Source organism: Oncorhynchus mykiss, chromosome 18 (assembly GCF_057628025.1).
Source record: "Oncorhynchus mykiss isolate SJ-2025 chromosome 18, ASM5762802v1, whole genome shotgun sequence".
In the NCBI taxonomy this organism is placed as follows: domain Eukaryota; kingdom Metazoa; phylum Chordata; class Actinopteri; order Salmoniformes; family Salmonidae; genus Oncorhynchus; species Oncorhynchus mykiss.
The window spans coordinates 22,807,336-22,829,729 of NC_143039.1; the positions used below are offsets into that span (position 1 = coordinate 22,807,336).

The window sequence follows — 22,394 nt, forward strand, 5'->3', positions numbered from 1 at the left end:
ACAAACAAACGAACAATACTTAGTAAGAAGAAGAATGTGGCAACTACTGTCTAATAACAATGAAATCTAATTTTATTTGTCACATGCGCCAAATCCAACCGTGAAATGCTTACTTACAAGCCCTTAACCAACAAGGCAGTTATAAGAAAAATAAGAGTTAAGAAAATATTTACTAAAAAATAAAATCTATAACACTATAAAATAACAATAACAAGGCTATATACGGGTTGTTTCGGTACCATGTCAATTTGCGGGGGTACAGGTTAGTCGAGGTAATATGTACAGTACCAGTCAAAAGTTTGGACACCTACTCATTCAAGGGTTTCTTTATTTACTATTTTCTACATTGTATTTCAAACCTATGAATAACACATATGGAATCATGTAGTAACCAAAAAAGTGTTAAAGAAATAAAAATATATTTGAGATTTGAGATTCATCAAAGGAGCTACTCATTGCCTTGATGACAGCTTTGCACACTCTTGGCATTCTCTCAACCAGCTTCACCTGGAATGCTTTTCCAACAGTCTTGAAGGAGTTCACAAATATGCTGAGCACTTGTTGGCTGCTTTTCCTTCGCTCTGTGGTCCAATTAATCTCAATTGGGTTGTTGGGTGATTGTGGAGGCCAGGTCATCTAATGCAGATCTCCATCACTCTCATTCTTGGTCAAATAGCCCTTACACAGCCTGGAGGTGTGTTGGGTCATTGTCCTGTTGAAAAATGATAGTCCCACTAAGCTCAAACCAGATGGGATGGCATATCGCTGTGCTAACCATGCTGGTTAAATGTGCCTTGAATTCTAAAATCACCAACAGTATCACATGCAAAGCACCATCACACCTCCTCCTCCATGCTTCACGGTGGGAACCACACATGCTGAGATCAACCCTTCACCTACTCTGCGTCTCACAAAGACACGGCGGTTGGAACCAAAAATCTTACATTTGGGCTCATCAGACCGAAGAAAAGATTTCCACTTGGCTAATGTCCATTGCTCGTGTTTCTTATTATTGGTGTCCTTTAGTAGTGTTTTCTTTGCAGTGAATCGACCATGAATGCCTGATTCACGCAAAGGGTGGCTACTTTAAAGAAACTCAAATGTAAAATATATTTAGATTTGTTTAACACTTTTTTTTGGTTACTACATGATTCCATGTGTTATTTCATAGTTTTGAGTCTTCACTATTATTCTACAATTTAGAAAATAGTAAAAATAAAGAAAAACCCTTGGATGAGTAGGTGTTTTAACTTTTGACCGGTAGTGTACCGGTAGATATTTACAAATGTCATCACATGGTGATGTTTCTTTTAGTTAAAAAAACAGTTTGATCTTAACATTTTAAAAAGGCCTTTCTTAAATTCAATGTGTGATTGTAATGTCCTGATTTCTATAGGTAAATTATTTGTCAATTGGGTTTTCCTTTTAATAAATATACACAACACGACAAATCATGTTTTAAGTTGACCCATTTAAAAAGAAATTGGTTCTAATGCAGTTGTCTTCTGTTTGGGAGTGACAGTTCATGTAGTGATTCAGACATTGTGTAATGATGTCTTATAATGACATATAAGAATGAATCTGCAAAGATTATGACATCGAATTCTCAAAGTAAGGTCTTGGTTGTGATTTGAAAGATGTCACTAAAGTCTAGGATAGGAAGTAGCAGATGGTTTACTACGGTCTTTCTAATGGATACAGTAAAACAACTCTGTATTGTAACCCAGGCTTATAGTTCGTTGTTTTTTTAATATAATCTATATGCTGTCCAATAGATCATTCAGAATCTATCCTCAAACCCAGATATTTCAAACAATCAACACTTTCAAGCATTGTTCCATCACTTCCAAAAATGTTGAAATGGTCAGCAACTCATTCTTTGCCATGTACCAAACCGCATGATATAGGTGTGTGTGTACATGTTTCAAGCTGACCACCATAGTCCCTGTGCCCAAGGAAGCGAATGTAACCTGCCTAAATGATTACCGCCCCGTGGCACTCATGTCGGTAGCCATGAAGTGCTTTGAAAGGCTGGTCATGGCTCACATCAACAGCATCCTCCCGGACACCCTAGACCCACTCCAATTCACATACCGCCCCAACAGATCCACAGATGACGCAATCTCAGTCGCACTCCACACCGCCCCTTCTCACCTGGACAAAAGGAACACCTATGTGAGTGCTGTTCGTTGACTACAGCTCCGAATTCAACACCATAGTGCCCATGAAGCTCATTACTAAGCAAAGGACTCTTGGACTAAACGTCTCCCTCTGCAACTGGATCCTGGACTTCCTGACGGGCCGCCACCAGGTGGTAAGAGTAGGAAAACAACACGTCAGCCATGCTGATCCTTAACACTGGGGCCCCTCAGGGGTGTGTACTTAGTCCCCTCCTGTATTCCCTGTTCATCCACGACTGCGTGGCCAAACACGACTCCAACACCATCATTATGTTTGCTGACGACACTGGTAGGCCTGATCACCGACAACGATGAGACGGCCTATAGGCCCTCTCTCAATATGAACAAGATAAAGGAGCTGATTGTGGACTACAGGAAAAGGCGGGCCGAACATGCCTCGCTCAACATCGACGGGGCTGTAGTGGAGTGGGTCGAGAGTTTCAAGTTCCTTGGTGTCCACATCACCAATGAACTAGCATGGTCCAAACATACCAAGACAGTCGTGAGGAGGGCACAACACAACCTTTTTCCCCTCAGGAGAATGAAAAGATTTGGCATGGGTCCCCAGATCCTCAAAAGGTTCTACAGCTGCACCATTGAGAGCATCCTGACCGGTTGCATCACTGCCTGGTATGGCATCTGACCGTAAGGTGCTACAGAGGGTATGGCGAACAGCCCAGAACATCACTGGGGCCAAGCGTCCTGCCATCCAGGACCTATATAATAGGCGGTGTCAGAAAAGCCCAGAAAATTGTCAGAGACTCCAGTCACCCAAGTTAGACTTTTCTCTGCTACCGCACGGCAAGCGGTACCGGAGCGCCAAGTCTTGGACCAAAAGGCTCCTCAACAGCTTCTACCCCCAAGCCATTAGACTGCTGAACAATTCATAAAAATTGCCACCGGACAATTTACATTGACCCCTCCCTTGTACACTGCCGCTACTCGCTGTTTGTTACCTATGCATAGTCACTTCGTCCCAACCTACATGTACAGATTACCTCAACTAGTCTGTACCCCTGCACACTGACTCGGTGCCGGTGCCCCTGTATATAGCCTCGTTATTCTTATTGTGCTATATTTTAGATTTTCTTCTTCTTGAACTGCACTGTTGGTTAAGGGCTTGTAAGTATGCATTTCACGGTAAAGTCTACACTTGTTGTATTCGGCGCATGTGGCAAATAAAGTTTGATTTGAGCATATGAGTGTCTGTATGTGTTTCCTGTGCAGATAGTGAAGGAGGAGAAGACGTGGTCGTTGCACTCTGACAGTGCAGAGCTGGTGCAGGGCCTGCTGGTCTGGGTCAGAACACAATGGGAGAACATGTTCGGAGTCAAACTCGCCATCACCAACCTCACCCTACCAGCCTGAGGGAAAACACCCACCCTTCCAACTGTGTGTGTGTGTGTGTGTGCACCTGTGTGAGTGTGGGTCTGTCTGTCTTCACTGTCAGACTTGACCCTCAATAGGACAGTATGTTTACCTGGTTTGAAGCCAACTAGGATTTCCTCATGTTTGGTCACTTTTACAAAAGCACTGATCTGTTAAAACCTCATCTGAATCCCGTCCATTTTCTAACCCTGCCAGTATAGCCAGCCAGGGAGAGTGCCTTGTGGTGTTGCCAGTCCTGCTACATTCTAATGCACCTTGAATATGTGAAAGGGGTGAGGGAGAATCATGTGTTTCTTTCAGGGGGGTGAGGACAGGATAAGGAGGGAGAAAGAGGTAAGCAAAAATGTGAGTTGAGGGGTAATTGTGTGTGTGTGTGTGTGTTATCAAGGAGGTTAGTCCATTCCTCTGAAGCTCAGTGGACTGTGACTTCATCAGGAGTCCCGGGACTGGAACAGTGAGTTGTGACATCACACGCTCGGCACAAGGCTCTCTAGCCGTCCCGTGAGGCTCCGCTCCGGACACCTCTGACGTGACACCTCTTAGTTATTTTCTTTTTAATCAGGGTCTTTGATGTCTCTAAACACTGTGATTATGTAAAGGGAAACCGAAGGCCAAAGTAACCCAAGTGAAGAGTTGCAGCCAAGGCAATGAACCGGGACAGTATCTGTGTTCTGTATCCTTGGGAAAAGTGCAGAATACGCATGATAGGGAATGTGAAAGGGAAGGGTTCTGACTGACCTGTTTTAAAGTGGGAGATGTTAGTTGGTTTGTGGCTGTCTGTTAAAATGTATAGTCTTATGCTAATACCTCTAGTGCAGTTTAACTATATTGTGAATGCTATTTTTGATGTAGACAGATGAAAAGATGTGTAGAAGTGGACGACAAACAGATGTGTGTAACTTAATTTATTTACCGTCAGCAAATCAATTATCAAAAAAATATAGCTTTTTATACTTTAAATAAAAATGCATATCTGTGGTACAAATACATCCTCTTATGACACTGTATTTCCACATGTTTGTCCAACTCTTTCATTTTCACAGTGAGAAAGTTCCAATAGCTACTTTTCCCTCTGTAATCATGTAGTTCCAGAGTTTTTTTTTTATTGTTCTCACAGTCAGCCCAACCTCAACCACAACCGCAGCAATGCGCACCCCCCCCCCCCCCCCCCCCCCCCCCACCCCCTCCCGTCGTCACGTTAATCCTCCAGTCATCCACGTGGCCACACAACTACCAATAATCATCACTTTCTGCCCCATCAGACCCCCTTGCGGTTCTTCAATGAAACATTTGACAGTTCCTAACATTTTTCATAGGAGGAATACAAATTCTGAAAAGTTACACAAAGCTTTGAAATCGATTCATGTATACTATAGGCTTAACCTTCACACTGATAGTCTGTCTATCCATTCCTGTCATATCATGGCTCACAAGAAAGGAAGGAAGCACTTTAAAACCCTCTAGATGTTAAATGATTTCCTTTCAGGGAGAGTTTGGTCAGGACCAAATCTCCAAAGAGAAAGCAGCACAACTGCTAGGAAAAACTCCCTAGAAGGAGGCAACCTAGGAAGAAACCTGGAGAGGAATCGTGCTCAAAGGGGACGGCAGTTCTCTTCTGGCTGGGCCGAGTGGGGAGTTAAGAGTACATGTGGCCATTCATTCCAGAAGTTCAAACGTTCATAGATCACCAGCAGGGTCATATAATAACCATGGTGGTTATAGAGAGGGCAACAGTTCAACAACTCGGGAGTCAATGTCAGTTGGCTTTGCATGACCAGGTGTTCTGAGATGAGAGTGGCCGGTGAATCGGGGTCAGGGGTCAACAACAGCAGTCAGGGGCGCAGAACAAACTGGATCAGTACGACCAGGACAGGAACAGCCAGGAGTCGTCAGGCCAAGTAGTCCTGAGGCATGGTCCTCCAGGACGGGAGACATAGAGAGATGGAGGAGAATTAGAGAATGGAATGCTACTAAACACATGGAAACAATACTAGGAGCCTGTCCTCCTATAGCAGCCTCCTCTGATAGAGAGAGCATGTCTAAGAACACACGGTACATCAGATAAGGCAAGACAGACTTATGATAGTTCCCTGGCACATAGGCTATTGCAGCATAGATGCTGGGGACTGAGACAGGTCGCAAGACATTGTGACCCCGTCCAATGTTACACCTGGATGGGGCCAATCAGGCAGGATATAACCCCACCCACTTTGCCGAAGCACAACCCCCACACCCCTGTACACACCGATTCAACCTTTTCAAGTAGTTCTTGTTTGCTCAGTTAGTAGAGCATGGTGCTTGCAATGCCAGGGTTGTGGATTCAATTCCCATGGGGGGCCAGTATGAAAAAAAGTATGAAAACGGATGCACTTGGTACTTACTATAAGTCAGTCTGGACAAGCGTCTGCTAAATGACTAAAATGTGAAATATAACATCTGCGACGCACAACTCTACTAATCAACCCACCACATGGCTAATGAATAACTTTTATTTGATGTCCTACCCCCCCCCCCCCCCCCCCCCAAATGGTAAGGAACACAGGGGAACACGGCATCAGATAAGTAATACATCCGATCTACCTGGCAGGCACATACGTCAAAATGTTAAGGCTTAATTTGTACGGATCAACAGTTGCCCAAAGGAGACACTAATTCAACTGACTGCCTAAAAGACCCAGAGGTGATAGACTGACATTCACGTGGAGATGAAGATGTGGGGACATTTTCTCTGCTTGTGTGAGACGGATTGGGATAGTAGTGTTAAATATCACAACATACACACTTCCTGCAACATTCTTGGGGCCCTTGACACTGCTCTGGCAATGCTACTCAAGCGTTGCCCACCCCTGGGAGAAGACAGCAGTGTCCCAGTCCTGCTGTCACTGCCATGCTGGGAGGGGGCTTTCTTCTGTTTGTTTTTCCAGAGTAAAGACCAACAGTTCCTTATTGAGCACTGTGAATGACACCAGAGAGAGTCAACATACCATCTGTAAGTAGTAAATACACCCCCCCCCCCCCCGAAAAAATATTGCAGTTAAAGTGCAGTATTACTGCACTATGCTGCAAATACTGCATTCAAAATAAGTTTTTTTACTGCAGTAATTTTGCAGTGTAACTGCAGTTAAGAGTGCAGTAAAACTGCAGTTATTCTGCAATTACTGTGTTTAAAATACCTCAGTTGACTGCAGTTACTGCACTTTTACTGCAGTTTCAAAACTGCTATCATTTTTTGGAAGGGCTTTGTTGATGGCAACGAGCACTTCCTGGCTGTGAAGATGGGATGGGACTCTGTTCAGGAAACGTGTTAAAGACCCACTGGGTAAAAACGGGTTGTATCAACGTATCGACCTACCAAAAAATACATCTAAGTAAAAACCGATTGGATTTGCAAAAAGTAATCACTGTAAAGGGAATTTCCTCCTAACTTATAACATAAATCCAATAACATGGTGACATGCTTTGTTGATTTCATGTGGAATTCACATTAGTGGACAACTCAACCAAATGTAAATCAAAACTAAACATTGAAAACTAAACATTGAACTGATGTCTTTACCCAGTGCCCTTAAGAAAAAAGATTGCAGTCAGAATGCAGTACAATGCAGTATAACTGCAGTATGCTGCAAATACTGCGTCCAAAATATCAGTTTTTTTTACTACAGTAATTTTGCAGTGTAACTGCAGTTACAGTGCAGTTATTCTACAATTACTCTATCCAAAATATCTCAGTCGACTGCAGTTACTGCAGTTTCATAACTGCAATATTGTCTTGTAAGGGTGGGGAGGGTGTTTTAAAGAGATTCAGTAGGAGTGGATTATGTGTTTGATTATCACACCTATGGCATAATAAACCAGCGGTCGTAAACAACATTAGCGGACCTGTTTTGTCTTGCATGACGCCCACATGTTTGACGTAGGTACTCTGTATTGTTCCAATAAACTCTAGCAGCACTTACCCTATTAAATCTGTCTCCTGTTATTTCAAACAAGGTTTTTGTTTGGCAAATAAGCCTGTGATAGATGGGTTCCGGGTTTGTGGATGTTACAGTGGGACCGGTCTATTACCATACCATATATGGCAAACATCGGATGTTGGCACCACTATGCAAGCTGTTATGTGTGAATTTAAAGGTTTTAACAGTGGAGGAATGTGTACACACAGCCCATTTTAATTGTGAGAGCATGTGCGCTGAGACCAGCCAAAATACCAAGCTTGAGTTCAGGCAACAGGTGCTTCGACTCAAGATTGGAATTTTCTATTCTACTTTTATCAAACTCACTTGGGAGGTATGCTTTTGGGTTTAAGATGCTGTAGACATTGAATCACTGGCATCTTGCTATGTATGACACACGATACACAATCTTATCAATAAGTGGAGGCTGCTGAGGGGAGGACGGCTCATAATAATGTCTGGAACGGAGCATATGGAATAGCATCAAACACCTAGAAACACGTGTTTAATGTATTTGATACCATTCCGCTGATACCACTCCAGACATTACCACGAGCCCGTCCTCCCCAATGAAGGTGCCACCAACCTCCTGTGCTATCAATTAGGATATTGTTAGTTTTACAAGTGACAAAAATGCATATTCCATTTCCCCAGTAGACTTACAATACATATTAGACATAGCTACATAACTAGAGTGGACATTCTTTGGCCATCTGGACATAGGCACACAGCTGGGCTGCTGTGGAATCCCACAGCCATTCTCTCACAGTGTTGAGCTGAGAGTCGATCTGGCTTTGGTCCAGCTCTACAACTGTGTGATAGGGACAGCAGGGGGCATGTTGTTATAGCATACTCTTTCTCCCTATCTACACAACCAACAAGACAGACAGGGAGCAGCTGGGGCAGGGTAGCCTAGTGGTTAGAGCGTTGTACAAAAGGTTGCAAGTTCAAATCCCCCAGCTGACAAGGTACAAATCTGTTGTTCTGCCCTACGGTTCCTAGGCCATCATTGAAAATAAGAATTTGCTCTCTAGTTAAATAAAGGTTAAAAAAAAATCGTGACATGTGTATAACTAACTACCTCAATATAACTACCTCATAAAGTTAAAGCAGATCCTTAACTGCACCTACCTATTGTGTTTTTTGATTGTAGAGGCTATAAAAGGCTATTTCCTAAATCTCTGGCTTTCTTTAATTAATCTGAGAATAGCAATGAAATGATATTTTAAAAAGTGTGAATACTGTAATTAAGTTAACAGCAAACAGTATCTAGTCAGCTAGTATATCTCACGTTTCAGTTAAGGGCCTCCTAAACGGGGCAGGGTTACGTGGAGGTATGGTAGGAGGAGGAAAAGGATTTCGGGACTCTTCTTTTGTCCTGCATGAATGTGTTTGGGGCCCCGACATGGATGCAGGGGTCACATGGTACCACGAAACGCCGAATGGGTTAAAAAAGAGGGGGTTGTAGTTTATGAAAGAGCGGCGGAGGAGAAAGAACAGTTGTTGATAGTTTGGAGAGGCTACGAGGGGAATTAAGGCTGAAAACAAGAAGGACAGTTTTGAGCCTTAAAGGTGAGTTTTTGCGAGGAGACCCATAATCCTTTGAGACTTTTTTTTTTACCAGGTTCACAAACGCTCAATGTAACTTTACTCGCAGTTTAATTTACTAGTGTCAATGTATTACTTCCACAAGTTGCTGCCTATCAATTATTGCTCAAAGTTTAACGATACTTTTCTGTCCCCTAAATTACCACCGTTGTGTGCGCGCAGTCAGCGAAGCTACAATCGTGTGATCTTTAGCTTTTCTTGGGCAATTTGACTCGAGGCGCGTAGGTTTGCTACTTTTGTATTAATTTAATCTAAATTCAGAATTTACAATGAAATGGTTGTTCGGAATCAAGTTTAATATTGTTTGCTGAGTGTATCAACAACTGTTACGGGCCAATGTTTATGATTGATTTTTTTCCATCACTTTTTTTTAAACCAAACGCCTTCCAGCCATGTCTAACTTTGTTTAGACCTTCATTATCTTTATCATCTTAATCTTATCAGCTATTTTTATCAATCGAGATATCAACCCCTCGTTAAGCAGTTCATTTTAACACGCGTGTTAACACGCGTCTAATCTAAATTCTCCGGCTCATTCGCCTTCTACACAGTCCACTTCATACAGTCACCGTTCTATGAGTGACATAGTGAAGTTCAATGACTGGCGTTTATTGGTTGCCATGTGTGACCGACAGCATGGTTTCATGCATGTGCCCTCGGCCTACACCATGGGCCATCTCTGTTTTTGGTTAGAAGCCAAGGAATGTTAACACGCTGTACCTTGACCGGATACCTTCACAACCAGGCCTCTGCACTACTCAACTCCCATCCCCCTCTTTACTTCACTGACTTGTAATTAACTACATTCCTTTGCTGGCTCAGTAGCCTAGGATGAGCTTTGGTCCAGATGAGAAGGAGCTACTCTGTCTTGGTCAGTTGTTGATTTTGAGGACTTGAGAAGTGTTTAGTAGGCTTATTTGCCCTCACACGCTCAACTGTTTTTGTGTGTTAACCTTTCTAATATCACCCACATGTTAGCCTATCAGGTGGCCATCTTTACTGGTCCATTTAGTCTAGTGTTCTCTTGCTGTTTGGGTTTAATTTAAATGCCAGGCCTAGGTTGTCCGGGTTGCCTTGGTGGAAGAAGTTTGCATCGGGTTAGAAGTGATTACATTGGTCTTGGAACCAGTTGCCACCTGGGCGTGAGCCTGGTGCCCAGCTCTGGCATCTGAAGCTGTCTCAAAACAAAGGTCACGTAGGTGAACACATGGAGTAATGAGTAGGATTCTGTTTTCACATGCAAAAGTGATTGATTTTGATAAATGTTTTATCTGCCTCCCCAATAAACTACACTGAACAAAAAAATATAAACGCATGAAAAGTGTTGGTGCCATGTTTCATAAGCTGAAATAAGATGCCAGAAATGTTCCATATGCACAAAAAGTTTCTCAATGTTCTGCACAAATGTTACATCCCTGTTAGTGAGCATTTCTTCTTTGCCAAGATATGCCACAACTGTCAGGTGGATAGATGATTAAATGGCACGATCATTACACTGGTGCAACTTGTGATGGGGGCAAAAGGCCACTAAAATGTGCAGTTTTGTCAACACAATGCCATAAATATTTTTTTTTGGGGGGGGGGGGGGTGCAATTGGTATGCTGACTGCAGGAATATCTAACCAGCTTCACAAGATCACGTGAATGGCGTCATGTTGGCGAGTGGTTTACTGATGTCAACATTGTGAATAGAGTGCCCCACGGTGGGGTTATGGTATGGGTAGGCATAAGCTACAGACAATGAACCCAATTGCATTTTATTGATGGCAATTTTGAATGCAGAGGTACCGTGAAGAGGTATTGAGGCCCATATGCGTCTGTGACCAACAGATGCATATCTGTATTCCCAGTCATGTGAAATCCATAGACTAGGGCCTAATTTATTTCAATTGACCGATTTCCTTATGAACTGTAACTCCGTGAGGTCTTTGAAATTGTTGCCTTTATATTTTTGTTCAGTGTAGTTAAAAAAATAATAATCGAACAACACGACCATTTAAAAGTTTGGGGTCACTTAGAAATGTCCTTGTTTTTGGTCCATTGAAAATAACATCAAATTGATCAGAAATATAATGTAGGCATTGTTAATGTTGTAAATGACTATTGTAGCTGGAAACGGCAGATTTAATGGAATATCTACATAGGCGTGCAGAGGCCCATTATCAGCAACCATACCTTTGGTGTTCCAATGGCACATTGTATTAGCTGGCGTTTGTAGGTTTATTGGTTCTCATGTGTGACCGACAGCTTAACCCTAACCCTCGTACAACGCTGTGTACTACTTCCTTCACAGAACTGCACAACTAGACACTAATGTACTTGTCCTTTTGCTCAGTTGTGCACCGGGCCCTCCCGCTCCCTCTATTCTGGTTAGAGCCAGTTTGCACGGTTCTGTGAAGGAAGTAGTACACAGCGTTGTACGAGATCTTCAGTTTCTTGGCAATTTCTCGCATGGAATAACCTTCATTTCACAGAACAAGAATAGACTGCCGAGTTTCAGAAGACAGGTCTTTGTTTCTGGCCATTTGAGCCTGTAATCAAACCCACAAATGCTGATGCTCCAGATACTCAACTATTCTGAAGAAGGCCAGTTTTGTTGCTTCTTTAATCAGAACAACAGTTTTCAGCAAAAGGGTTTTCTAATGATCAATTAGCCTTTTAAAATTATAATTGGAACACAGGAGTGATGGTTGCTGATAATGGGCCTCTGTACACCTATGTAGGTATTCCATAAAAAATCAGCTGTTTCCAGCTACAAAGGTCATTTACAACATTAGCAATGCCTACATTCTATTTCTGATCAATTTTATGTTATTTTAATGGACACAATATGCTTTTCTTTAAAAAACAAGAACATTTAAGTGACCCCAAACTTTTGAACGGTAGTGTGTATTTTCTAGGAAATCTGTTTCTGAATGATGCACCATGCTGCTGCCTTGACAACATGCCTAAACGGTGCAGATTACTGTTTGAGTTGAGAACGGCGCTCCTCCCTCACCCCTTTTGCCGTTCACGTCACGGGCCATAGACCGGTGCACCGTGGTTCAGCTTAATCAAACTCCCTGACTGCCCACCTGTTTACATCTCTCTTCACTAGATATCCTAGATGGCCTTTGTGCTGTATAGGATGCCAGTGTTTCTTTGGCCTGGTTTAATATTCTCTCCTGTGTTGGAGGAACTTAACTGGACACATGGCTTTTGCTGGCATGAGCAGTGTAGCATGCCTGTTAGCTGTGGGCTAGGCTTCAATTGACCAAAGATGAAATGGTACGCATTGGGAAGGTGGTACCCACTGCTTTTCAAAGCCAGAAGGAAGTTCAGAAGAGAGCTGGCTGACCCATTTTCTTGCACAATGCTTAGGCTGCTGGGACAGTGTTTTTTTTGTTTTGAAGAACGGTTTGATTACATGGACCATTATGTGACATTGGATGTTCTAATTACCTGAGACATTTTAGACAATGGCTAGATAATACCTGTCGTCTTCAATGGCTGTTGTGTTCTCAAAGTACACTGTGAAATGGAGAGGATCCAGTATCAGATCACTGAGGAGATTGTCACTGAACATATTCATAGTGTCTCAGAGTAGGAGTGCTAATGTAGGTTCTGTTTAGCCTTGTTAAATATGCTGGGTCCATTGCATATCTACTAACAGGAGATCACTTGCACCTGTGTGTTAAAAACAAACTTGCTTGCAACCAAAAACCCAGAGGAATAAACCAGCCGATCTCATGTTGTTACCGTGTCAAGAGTCTGATACCAGACAGCTGTCTACGTTCTCTACTTCTGCCCCAATGATCTAAAATATTTATTGTAAGAATATAGGATTATATGTCCTACAGAACATTTAATCTTTAATGTTATAATTAGAATATTATTTAAAGTTACTTGAAACTACAATTTTAAATGATGACGGATTTATAAACTCAATCATGATTGGCTTGTTTTATGTGCATTTTAGATGTGAACAGTTTAGGGAGTTTTTTCTCTCCCAAGTATTTACCATACTGTATTAAGACAAGTTGTTACTTTTTCCATTTCATGTGATCATTAAGAACAAAAACATTGTCCAGGGAAAATGTGTAGGGGTAATTGCCACAGATTTGCAGTGGTAAACTAGGAAAGACATTGATTCAGTTGTACAGGATGATGGTCAAATAGGCCTGTTAAAGCCGCTTACTGCACCCATTCCGGAAAAGCGGGCAGCTTTTTTTTTTCTTCCTAAGGTCAAGTTGAGAGGACCTGGCAATCCCATGGATGGCAGATTGGCAAGGTATGCCCTCAGGTACTGGCACTAGATCAGGACTTTGTCGTGTCACCTCACCCTATATGTATTCTGGGATATTTGAAACCAGAGATGACTAGTGTGGGAAAGAAGGGCTAGTTCTTGTTTCTTGGAACAACTAGAAAGTCAGCAAGGTAAATGGAGGTCTTTGATGAAGATGAGTAATGATGACTGTTGATTTTAGATGAACACTCCTAGACAGGTTCATCATGTCAAATGCAGTGCGCGCTAAAAGTTCTGGGACAGTGGCACATCTTGTTGTTTTGCTGCTGTACTCCAGCACTTTGGATCGGAAATGATGGAATGACTGAGGTTAAAGTGCAGATGTGCATTATATTTCTGTCTCACTCATCATTATTCACGATTAATTCAGGATTTTCCGTAATCCTGGTAGCATCCACATTAAAGAAGTGCTTTAGAAATGTATCATATTCGTATTTATAAGAAGTGACTCAAATGGCACAATACACTATTTACCATTCATTAATATTTGGTGAAAAATAATCTGAAACAACCAAAAACAAACAGCATCCAACACATTTCTAAAGTACAAGCTTGATGTCGTCATTGCGTGCTATTTTTTTCTTTGTCACCTTTATTTAACTAGGCAAGTCAGTTTAAGAACAAAACCTCATTTTCAATGACGGCCTAGGAACAGTGGGTTGACGGCCTAGGAACAGTGGGTTAACTGCCTGTTCAGGGGCGGAACGACAGGTTTGAACTTGCAACCTTCCGGTTACTAGTCCAACGCTCTAACCACTAGGCTACCCTGCCGCCCCATGAATATAGAGCCAAATACTTAACCTTTTACTAATTTAATACACATAAGTGCATTTGTCCTAATACTTTTGCTCCCCTTAAATGGGGAGGGGGGGGGGGTACATAGTGCTGCTATGTACAAAAAGTACTGTGATTTCTAAACGGTTCACCCAATAATACCCTCAAAGTAAAGCTGCCATCTGCACTTTAACCTCAGTCATTGTATCATTTCATATCCAAAGTGCTGGGGTACAGAGTCAAAACAATCCCACTATCCTGATACTTATGGAGCTCACTGTGTACACAGTATGCCATTGAAATGTCTGTACACACTTTACTGGGGACAATTTATTTCCTTGCAGTAGCTTCTATCTTGACCTGCCTCCTCATCCAGCATAATTCACTGTCCTGGTAAATAGTGTGACTCTACAGGCTGACCCCCTCCAGTCCTTTGTCTTCCTACCCTGCTGCTGCTGAGCTTTCCCATCTGGTCTGCCTTGCTTCTCTGACCCGCACCATCCTCTCTCCCCAGTGTGAAGTCCCAGCTTGCTGTGACTTGCCGACCCCAGTCTTTAGAGGTGGTAGTGGGCAGGCTGGGGTTTGGAATGACAGGGAGTTGTAAGAATGTAGGTGGGAACCACAATCCACTAGGATACCATGTGATACAGTATGGACTGACCTGTGTTAGCTCTTTTTCTACCGTCAATCTATTTTTGTTGGGCCGGTCCACCGGACAGTGTACATGGTTCACTAGCAGTTCAGTCTATAAAAATTACCTTTAACTTTTTTTTTTATGGTGCTTCCAAATGAACAACCTCCTTTTTTCATTCGAGCAAAAAGCATATTGTGAAACCAGAAACCACACTTGTTAAATCCTTCACAAGGAAACCTATGGCCACAGATCTGAAGCCTGGGTGTGAGACATGGACGTTGCAGCACGTTCATCTCGTGGTTCTTCTACCACAGTACTCCCACTAGGTCATTATATTCTACCTGGCGCCTGCTCTTCTGGTTCCTATAATAATATTTAACCTGGGAGTGTGTCATCATCCAACCCTCCCTGTACCCTCCTTTATATGCACGTATGGCTCATCATTTATGAACCTTGTGGATGGAGTGGTGCCCCCTATTGATCAAATCAAATATTGCTCAAGTGTCATTTTTTTCTGGAGAGTGGGGTTGGTGTCAATGAGGCCATTTTTAATTCAGTCATGTGACAAAGGGAATTAAAATTCCATTTCAGGAATAGGAAGTAGCCTTTTCAGTTAACTGTTTTTTCAATTCATAATTCATGTCCAGGAGTCAATAAGAACTGTTTTAGCAGCATCTGATTTTAAATGCATATATGGATTTAACTGAAGAGCCAGGCTTTGTTGAATCGTGATAAAGAATCAAACATTTCAAGCGGATTACCAGCAGTATTACAGTAGGGACTTGTAAATAATTTGAGTTGAAGTTTGGACCTCTCCTGTAGTTCACACAGTAACTAAAAGATTACAAGCTTAATACTAAGTTATGTTTGACTGTATTAGCACTTTGTAGTATGGATGGCTTGGTTTTATCTGTACCTCTCCCAGGGGGACACATCCACACGTGTGTATCGCATGGTGGGTTTCTCTGATCTACAGTCTAGTGTGTGTGGATGGATTTGGACAGGAGATCTAGTGTCTATCGCCGTACAGGAGGCAGCCAGTTCTCTCTGCTGACATCTCTTCACTTGAATGGCATAATTTGTTTTACCTTGATGGATGGTGTGTTGACTTGAGATGTGTGTTTTAAGAAGCTTACCCTTTTGCTCCTAGCACTCGTCCCACCCCACCTCCATAACTAACATGATGATCAGGGTGTTCTTTCTCTCTTTGAAAATGAAAATCTGAAGATGAGCCAGGCGCACCAGAAGCAGCTTTTTCAGGTAAATGTCACACTGAAAATAACATCACCTCTCCCCCACCCAGAGCTGAGAGGGCTCCTGGCCAGGTGTCTGCTGAGGCCTCATCATGAGCTGGAGCTTCCTGACGCGTCTCCTGGATGAGATCTCCAACCACAGCACGTTCGTGGGGAAGATCTGGCTGACTGTGCTCATCATCTTCCGCATCGTGCTGACGGCCGTGGGGGGCGAGACCATCTACTACGATGAACAGGCTAAGTTCGTCTGCAACACGCAGCAGCCCGGCTGTGAGAACGTCTGCTACGACGCCTTCGCTCCTCTCTCACACGTCCGCTTCTGGATCTTCCAGGTGAGACTGAGTCAACCATATGTAAATGTTTTCTCAAGGTAAGGTGAAGTAACTATAAGGTGTGTTTGCCATAACAGATGGGATGTATAACCTGTTGACACAAACCATGAACTGCTTATGTACTTGTAAGCAATTGCTCAGGGACTTTGAATTCCCTGTCTACCATCCACTCCCTCCCTCTCTCCTCCAGGTGATCCTGATCACCACCCCTACCATCATGTACTTGGGCTTTGCCATGCACAAGATCGCCCGCATGGACGATGTTGAGTACCGGCCTCTTCATCGTGCCGGGAAGAGGAGAATGCCCATCGTGACCCGGGGGACACAGCGGGATTACGAGGAGGCAGAGGACAATGGAGAGGAGGACCCCATGATCACTGAGGAGATCGAGGTGGAGAAGGACAAAGAGAAGGTGACAGAAGGTAGGGCGAGGCACAGCTTCTCCTCAAACTGTCTCTTTTCATTCACACTGGTTATGAAGTTGTCACCAGGGAAAGGACTTTTTATTTGACTTTAAAGCTTTGTGGATCACACCCATCCCTTTAATTTGACTTGCCCTGTGACTTGCTGTCAGTGAGTTAGTTTGTCTCTGCCTCGTCTCCAGGCTCTGTGAAGAAGCACGACGGTCGGCGGCGGATCGCTCGTGACGGCCTGATGAAGGTGTACGTGTGTTCGCTGATCTCGCGCATCGCCTTCGAGGTGGCCTTCCTGTTAGGCCAGTATGTCCTCTACGGCTTCGAGGTGGCGCCCTTCTACGTGTGCACGCGCTCTCCCTGTCCGCATACGGTGGACTGCTTCGTCTCGCGGCCCACCGAGAAGACCATCTTCCTCCTGGTCATGTACGTGGTTTCTCTCCTCTGCACCACACTCACCCTCCTGGAGATTCTCCATCTCGGTGTCGGCGGAGTCCGCGACACCCTCCGCGGGCGCGCCAGACGCCACCCCACCCCAGCTCTTCCCCCTGTGGCCCGGGGGTCCCTCTGCAGTTCCCGCCATGGACCCACCGCCCCGCCAGGGTACCACACGGTCCTGGGGAAGAAGGACCCGTCTGGCAAGCTGAAGGCAGAGTTCAGAGATCCGTTGGCGGGGGACTATGGGAGGGAGAGCCTGGGGGACGAGGCGTCCAGCAGAGACCTGGAGAGGCTGAGGAAGCACCTGAAGATGGCCCAGCAGCACCTGGACTTGGCCTACCAGAACGAGGAGGGCCAGGGGTCCCCGTCACGGAGCAGCAGTCCTGAGAACAACACCACGGCTGCAGAGCAGAACAGACTCAACTTGGCTCAGGAGAAACAGGCGGCGGCCAGGGAGAAAGGTAAGGATGTCAAATAGTATCTGACTGCTGAACGGGTCAAAACAATATGAAGGAAGGTTTCTAGCTTTATCAGCCCTACAAAAAGAGCGATTGAAGAAGGCGCCATATGTATTTTTCAGACATTGTGTTTATTTGAACCTGCTCCAGGAGCCTTAAGCCATTTTGAATGACTGTACAGAATGACATTACCCTATATAACCCCACAGTACTGTTTGTTCCCATGTAGTAGAGAACCTAGAGATCCCTCTATTCCCTGTCTAACATGTTGTTCCCTCAGGAGTACATGCCTGAATCCTGCTTAATGCCTGCTGGACTTGCCTGCCTGCTTTCTCTTCCCAACTGGCCCTCCACAGATGGGGAAGCACATGGGAACACAGCCAGACAGTGGAGAGACTGAAGAGTGTGGATGTGTGAGGGATGGAGGGCCTTGCAGTATTAAGGGCCAGGGACAACTTCAATTTAAAGCTGCCCAAGCTTCCGTAAAGCTACAGTACAAATCTCCTTAGCGTCTGACTCGTTCGACTTGAGTGCCTCCAAATACTTTGGTCTCAAGTTTCAGCTTGCCGAAACCCCACACCCTAATTTGGCAGTGCCTGTTGCTGAAGCACAGCCTTCTAGATGTAGTCGACACCCCGTTTTGGTTTGTCCATTTTTGTTTTCATTTTTTTTCGCAGTCATTCTCTTCCAAAGTTTTCTCGGGTCAGTTTCTGTAGTCTGTCAGGTGACTGGGTCTCATCCAGTTTAAGCTTTAATTTACCCCCCTTCTCTCTACTGACAAAGTTTACTAGTCGGTCCAATTTTAAGAGCGAGGCTCAACAAAGTCTTAAAAGCATTTACTGCACATGTTGTTATGCCAGGGCTTGTTGTTGCTGGATACAGAGTAAACCACAATGAACACTTGCCTGCGGGGGATGTCCTTTTGCACAGACATTAAGAGGATGTTTGTGTGTCCATGTATGTGTGTTGTATACAAGGTGGTGGGAGGTTTTCTGAAAGTGCAGTTCTTTAACGAGCACTTTTAACTTAATCTTGGACGTTAACCGTACTGCTTTTTTTCAGATGATTAGTAATTAAAAATGAATTGTTTTGACATTCCATGAGACTCCACTCATTGTTAAAGCCTTGTATATTAGTCATTCCAACAAATTGGCCAAATGTGATAAATACCTGGGAAATGCTTGAATCCTGTGATGACTATAAATGTTCTTCCATGCTGTTTAAACGCTCCTGTAGTCCTCCTGTACCTGTCATTTTGCTCCTGTCCTGGTTCCTTTTGTTCATGCTAGTCGGTGAGTTGTTTTGTTTAAACTTTATGTTTGTACTGGAATTCCAAGGAGGCAAATGCACCAACATTTGCTTATCTGTCATAATGTGATGGTTCTTTGAAATGGTTGAGCTGGAAACGATCGTGTTGTGCGCTGTGTTCAATTCATTTTTCCTTTCGTTTTTTAAAATTCGGTACAAAAATAACATTCTATTTTTTTTCAGTGTTTGTAGTATTTTTGTTACATTGTTTTGTAGTTTTTGTAACTGTAGGGTTTAGTTTCATAGAAATACATGAATAAATATATTTGAACAGAATGACTTTGCAATGTCTTTGTTTGGAATGATTACTTCACTGTAGACCTCGGTACTTCTTCTAAAACACCTTCATCTGAGTCTGCATTGCCCTCTTGTGGCAAGAAGGAAGAACACACTGCACACCCATTTCAGTTTCTTAAATTATTTTGATTAAAAATGCATCTTGTGTAGCTGTATCAATAACAAACTTTATTTTGCTCTATAATCTTGGTGCATGACAAATACAGGCTTATCAGTTATAGGTCTAGCCTAGGTTTTCTCCGACAGTTGCCCTGGCCTAGATTACACCAGCATAACTATTAATCTTACTTGGAAAAACGGAGCCCATCTCAGAGGTTTTAGGCCTAGATACAGGTGCACTCCTCTGGTATGATGTTGGGAAGGGTCTCGTATTTAAAGGAGTACCCTCCGTCAGACGTAGTGGTAAACCGTAGTGACCTCATGGTCCCAGGGACCGGGGCGCAGCACTGTTTGATCCCCAGAATAGCAGTGGTGCGGTCCAAAGCCGAGCAGGTGCCATGACAGTAGTAGAAGTTGAGAACCTTCGGGTGAACGATCCAGTTGTCCCAGCCCAGCTCCTGGAACGAGATGTTGATCATCTCCCGCTGACAGTCACTGTACTCTGGCTTCTGCTGCGATGGCCGCATCAGGAGGTCGATGGACGATGGGAACCAGGGAATGGTGGCGGCCGCTCGCCGTGGGGAGCGGTCTGGGCCGTGAGGTCGGGTGTGCAGGTGGAGGAATGGCATTTTGTCGGCTTCGTTAGCGTGGCATTCGCAGGCGGGGCAGCGCACCTGGAGTACGAAGGGGCCTTGGGTCAGGGCGCTGAGGAGGTGGTGCTCGAAGTGGTAGGTGGTCCAGCCATCAGCGGTGGTCTTGGCCGGAAACTCTGCCACCTGGAGGAGCTGCTGGTCTGAAGTGAGGAGGAAGAGAGGGGTGATGTTCCTGCTGGCCCCTTCGCCGGCATAGAACCAGAAATTGGCTGAAGTAATGGCAGACTCCTGGTTGTCGAGGGAGGATTGGAAGTAGTAGGTGAAGTGGCTGGTCGCTCTCTCTGATGGGGAGTCTGAGCTATCACAGGTAGAGTCTGGAAAAACAAGGCAGACAGTGGAAATAAGACCAGGTCAATCGATGGGGAAACAACCTACAGTTGTCTGGAAAAACATCTGACAAACTTCACGTTTGGAGTGAACTATTGAAGAGAGATTGACTAAAGAGAAGGGAAAAGGAACAGGGCATCAGAGCGTGAGAAATAGGGATATGGACTCTCACTCACCAGAGCTGGGGAAGAGGATGACTTGCTCATGGCTCTCCTGGTGATGCCTCCTGTGGTCCTGTGCCCAGGCTGTCCTCCCTACCCTGGTGGATCTCCGGTGACCTCGCCCTGCCTCTGCTCTCTCTCTGCCCCCGTCAGGGGCCTGGTGGCTGGGCTCGGGGGGCTGCTCCAGCCCTAACCCATCCAGGAGGCGCTGTTTGAACCAGTCCAACACCACGTCACGAGGCAGCTCGTCCCCCTGGCAGGCCTGGGTCAGGGTCTGGGTCCACAGGAGTAACAGGGCACAGGAGAGGACGGTAGAAGGACCACTCTGCATGGTTCAGATCTCTTCAGTCTATAGGGGAGGGTTGTGAAGCATGTAGATCGAGGTGGAAAAGTGCTTTGAGTTTGAGTAATCCAAGTAGGTCAGATATCCCTGTCTAATAATTGGTAAGGTGACCAAATGGGTCAATTGATTGTGCCAAAACTTCTAGTAGATGAGGTGAAGTAGTGTAGATCCTTCTCTGTCCTGAGCCAGTGGGAAAGTGGTGTCAATGAAGTCCTGTATTATTTGGAGGTTCCCATCTCTGCCAATGCAGAGCACTGTGTCTCCCTTATCCATTGTTTTGTCATGGAATAATATTGCCTCCTACCCATGCCTATCTAGACACTGGAGAAAAAGGGAGTGAGAGAGAGCCCTATGTTATTGTTATGCAGTCATTATCCAGAGGAAAGACTTCAGAGTATGACCTTGTGGGTGATTGGAAGTTACAATGTATTTGATCACAGTCTGCGTTTCACGGTAAGGGCCACTTTGTTCTTGTACTGTACTAGATTTGTCTGTTTTGTGAAGTGGACTGTAGCAAAACTTTGAAACCATTTCTGAGGTATTTTTCCTTCGTGTTTAAGGTTTTCTTTAAGACACATAGTGTGTGTATTTAGTGTCGGAGGTGTGAGGAGATTTCAGCAGAGTAGAAGTATTAGACAAAACACCAGGGCCAGATAAGACACGATTGAAAGAGGTGTCTGAAATGGAACGGTTTACAGGCTCTGTAAGTGCAGAAAATGTGGTTGTCTCACCTAGCTATCTTAAGATGAATGCACTGTAAGTCACTCCTGATAGGAGTGTCTGTTGAATGACTCAAACGTAAACAGATATTGGGGTCAGTTATTGAAAATGAACCACAGTTTGAACTAATGTGTTATAACTGTTTATATAAACGACTCATGAACCCTTTGCAACCCCCTTAGAAGATAAAGTGTTACGAATAGATCACAACAGTAATCACACGTGAACTCACAGTGCTGCTGTAGTCATTTCATAAGGCTCATCTGTAGATGACACCTTGGTCTCAGTAGGACTCCCTGATCAAATAAAGGTTCATTATGATTTATTTTTCATCATAATGAACCCAACATATGTGTACAGTGGCGCAAAAAAACTACCAGCCACCAATTGTGCAAGTTCTCCCACTTAAAACGATGAGAGAGGCCTGTAATTTTCATCATAGGTACACTTCAACTATGACAGACAAAATGAGAAAAGAAATCCAGAAAATCACATTGTAGCATTTTTAATTAATGTATTTGCAAATTATGTTGGAAAATAAGTATTTGGTCACCTACAAACAAGCAAGATTTCTGGCTCTCACAGACCTGTAACTTCTTTAAGAGGCTTCTCTGTCCTCCACTCGTTACCTGTATTAATGGCACCTGTTTGAACTTGTTATCAGTATGAAATACACCTGTCCACAACCTCAAACAGTCACACTCCAAACTCCACTATGGCCAAGACCAAAGAGCTGTCAAAGGACACCAGAAACAAAATTGTAGACCTGC

At 44.0% G+C, this 22,394-nt stretch overlaps 3 protein-coding genes across 7 annotated transcripts in view; 2 read left to right on the forward strand and 1 right to left on the reverse strand.

Annotated features, from left to right (window-relative positions):
- The window catches only part of LOC110495440 (serine/threonine-protein kinase 11-interacting protein), a 50,050-nt gene extending 45,494 nt beyond the window's left edge, over positions 1 to 4,556 (forward strand). For all 5 annotated transcript variants that reach the window (XM_090207829.1, XM_036951944.2, XM_036951943.2 and 2 more), the window contains one exon: positions 3,408 to 4,556. In XM_090207829.1, coding sequence (XP_090063955.1) covers positions 3,408 to 3,548 — 141 coding nt within the window. In that variant the 3' untranslated portion in view covers positions 3,549 to 4,556. The remainder of the gene's footprint in view (positions 1 to 3,407) is intronic.
- A 4,268-nt stretch (positions 4,557 to 8,824) lies between these two features.
- LOC110495444 (gap junction gamma-1 protein) lies at positions 8,825 to 19,300 on the forward strand. Its single transcript, XM_021570686.3, has 5 exons — positions 8,825 to 9,094; positions 16,126 to 16,407; positions 16,598 to 16,829; positions 17,012 to 17,719; positions 17,997 to 19,300. Exons 2-5 carry the CDS (start codon positions 16,168 to 16,170, stop codon positions 18,008 to 18,010), a joined length of 1,194 nt encoding a protein of 397 aa, XP_021426361.2. The 5' UTR covers positions 8,825 to 9,094; positions 16,126 to 16,167; the 3' UTR covers positions 18,011 to 19,300.
- A 126-nt stretch (positions 19,301 to 19,426) lies between these two features.
- On the reverse strand, positions 19,427 to 20,894 carry inh (inhibin). The gene is given in 6 exon segments (NM_001124200.1): positions 19,427 to 19,837; positions 19,839 to 19,842; positions 19,845 to 20,387; positions 20,577 to 20,704; positions 20,707 to 20,733; positions 20,735 to 20,894. Coding segments are annotated over 6 exon segments (1,053 nt in total). The 5' UTR covers positions 20,893 to 20,894; the 3' UTR covers positions 19,427 to 19,644.
- Positions 20,895 to 22,394: the final 1,500 nt, after the last annotated feature.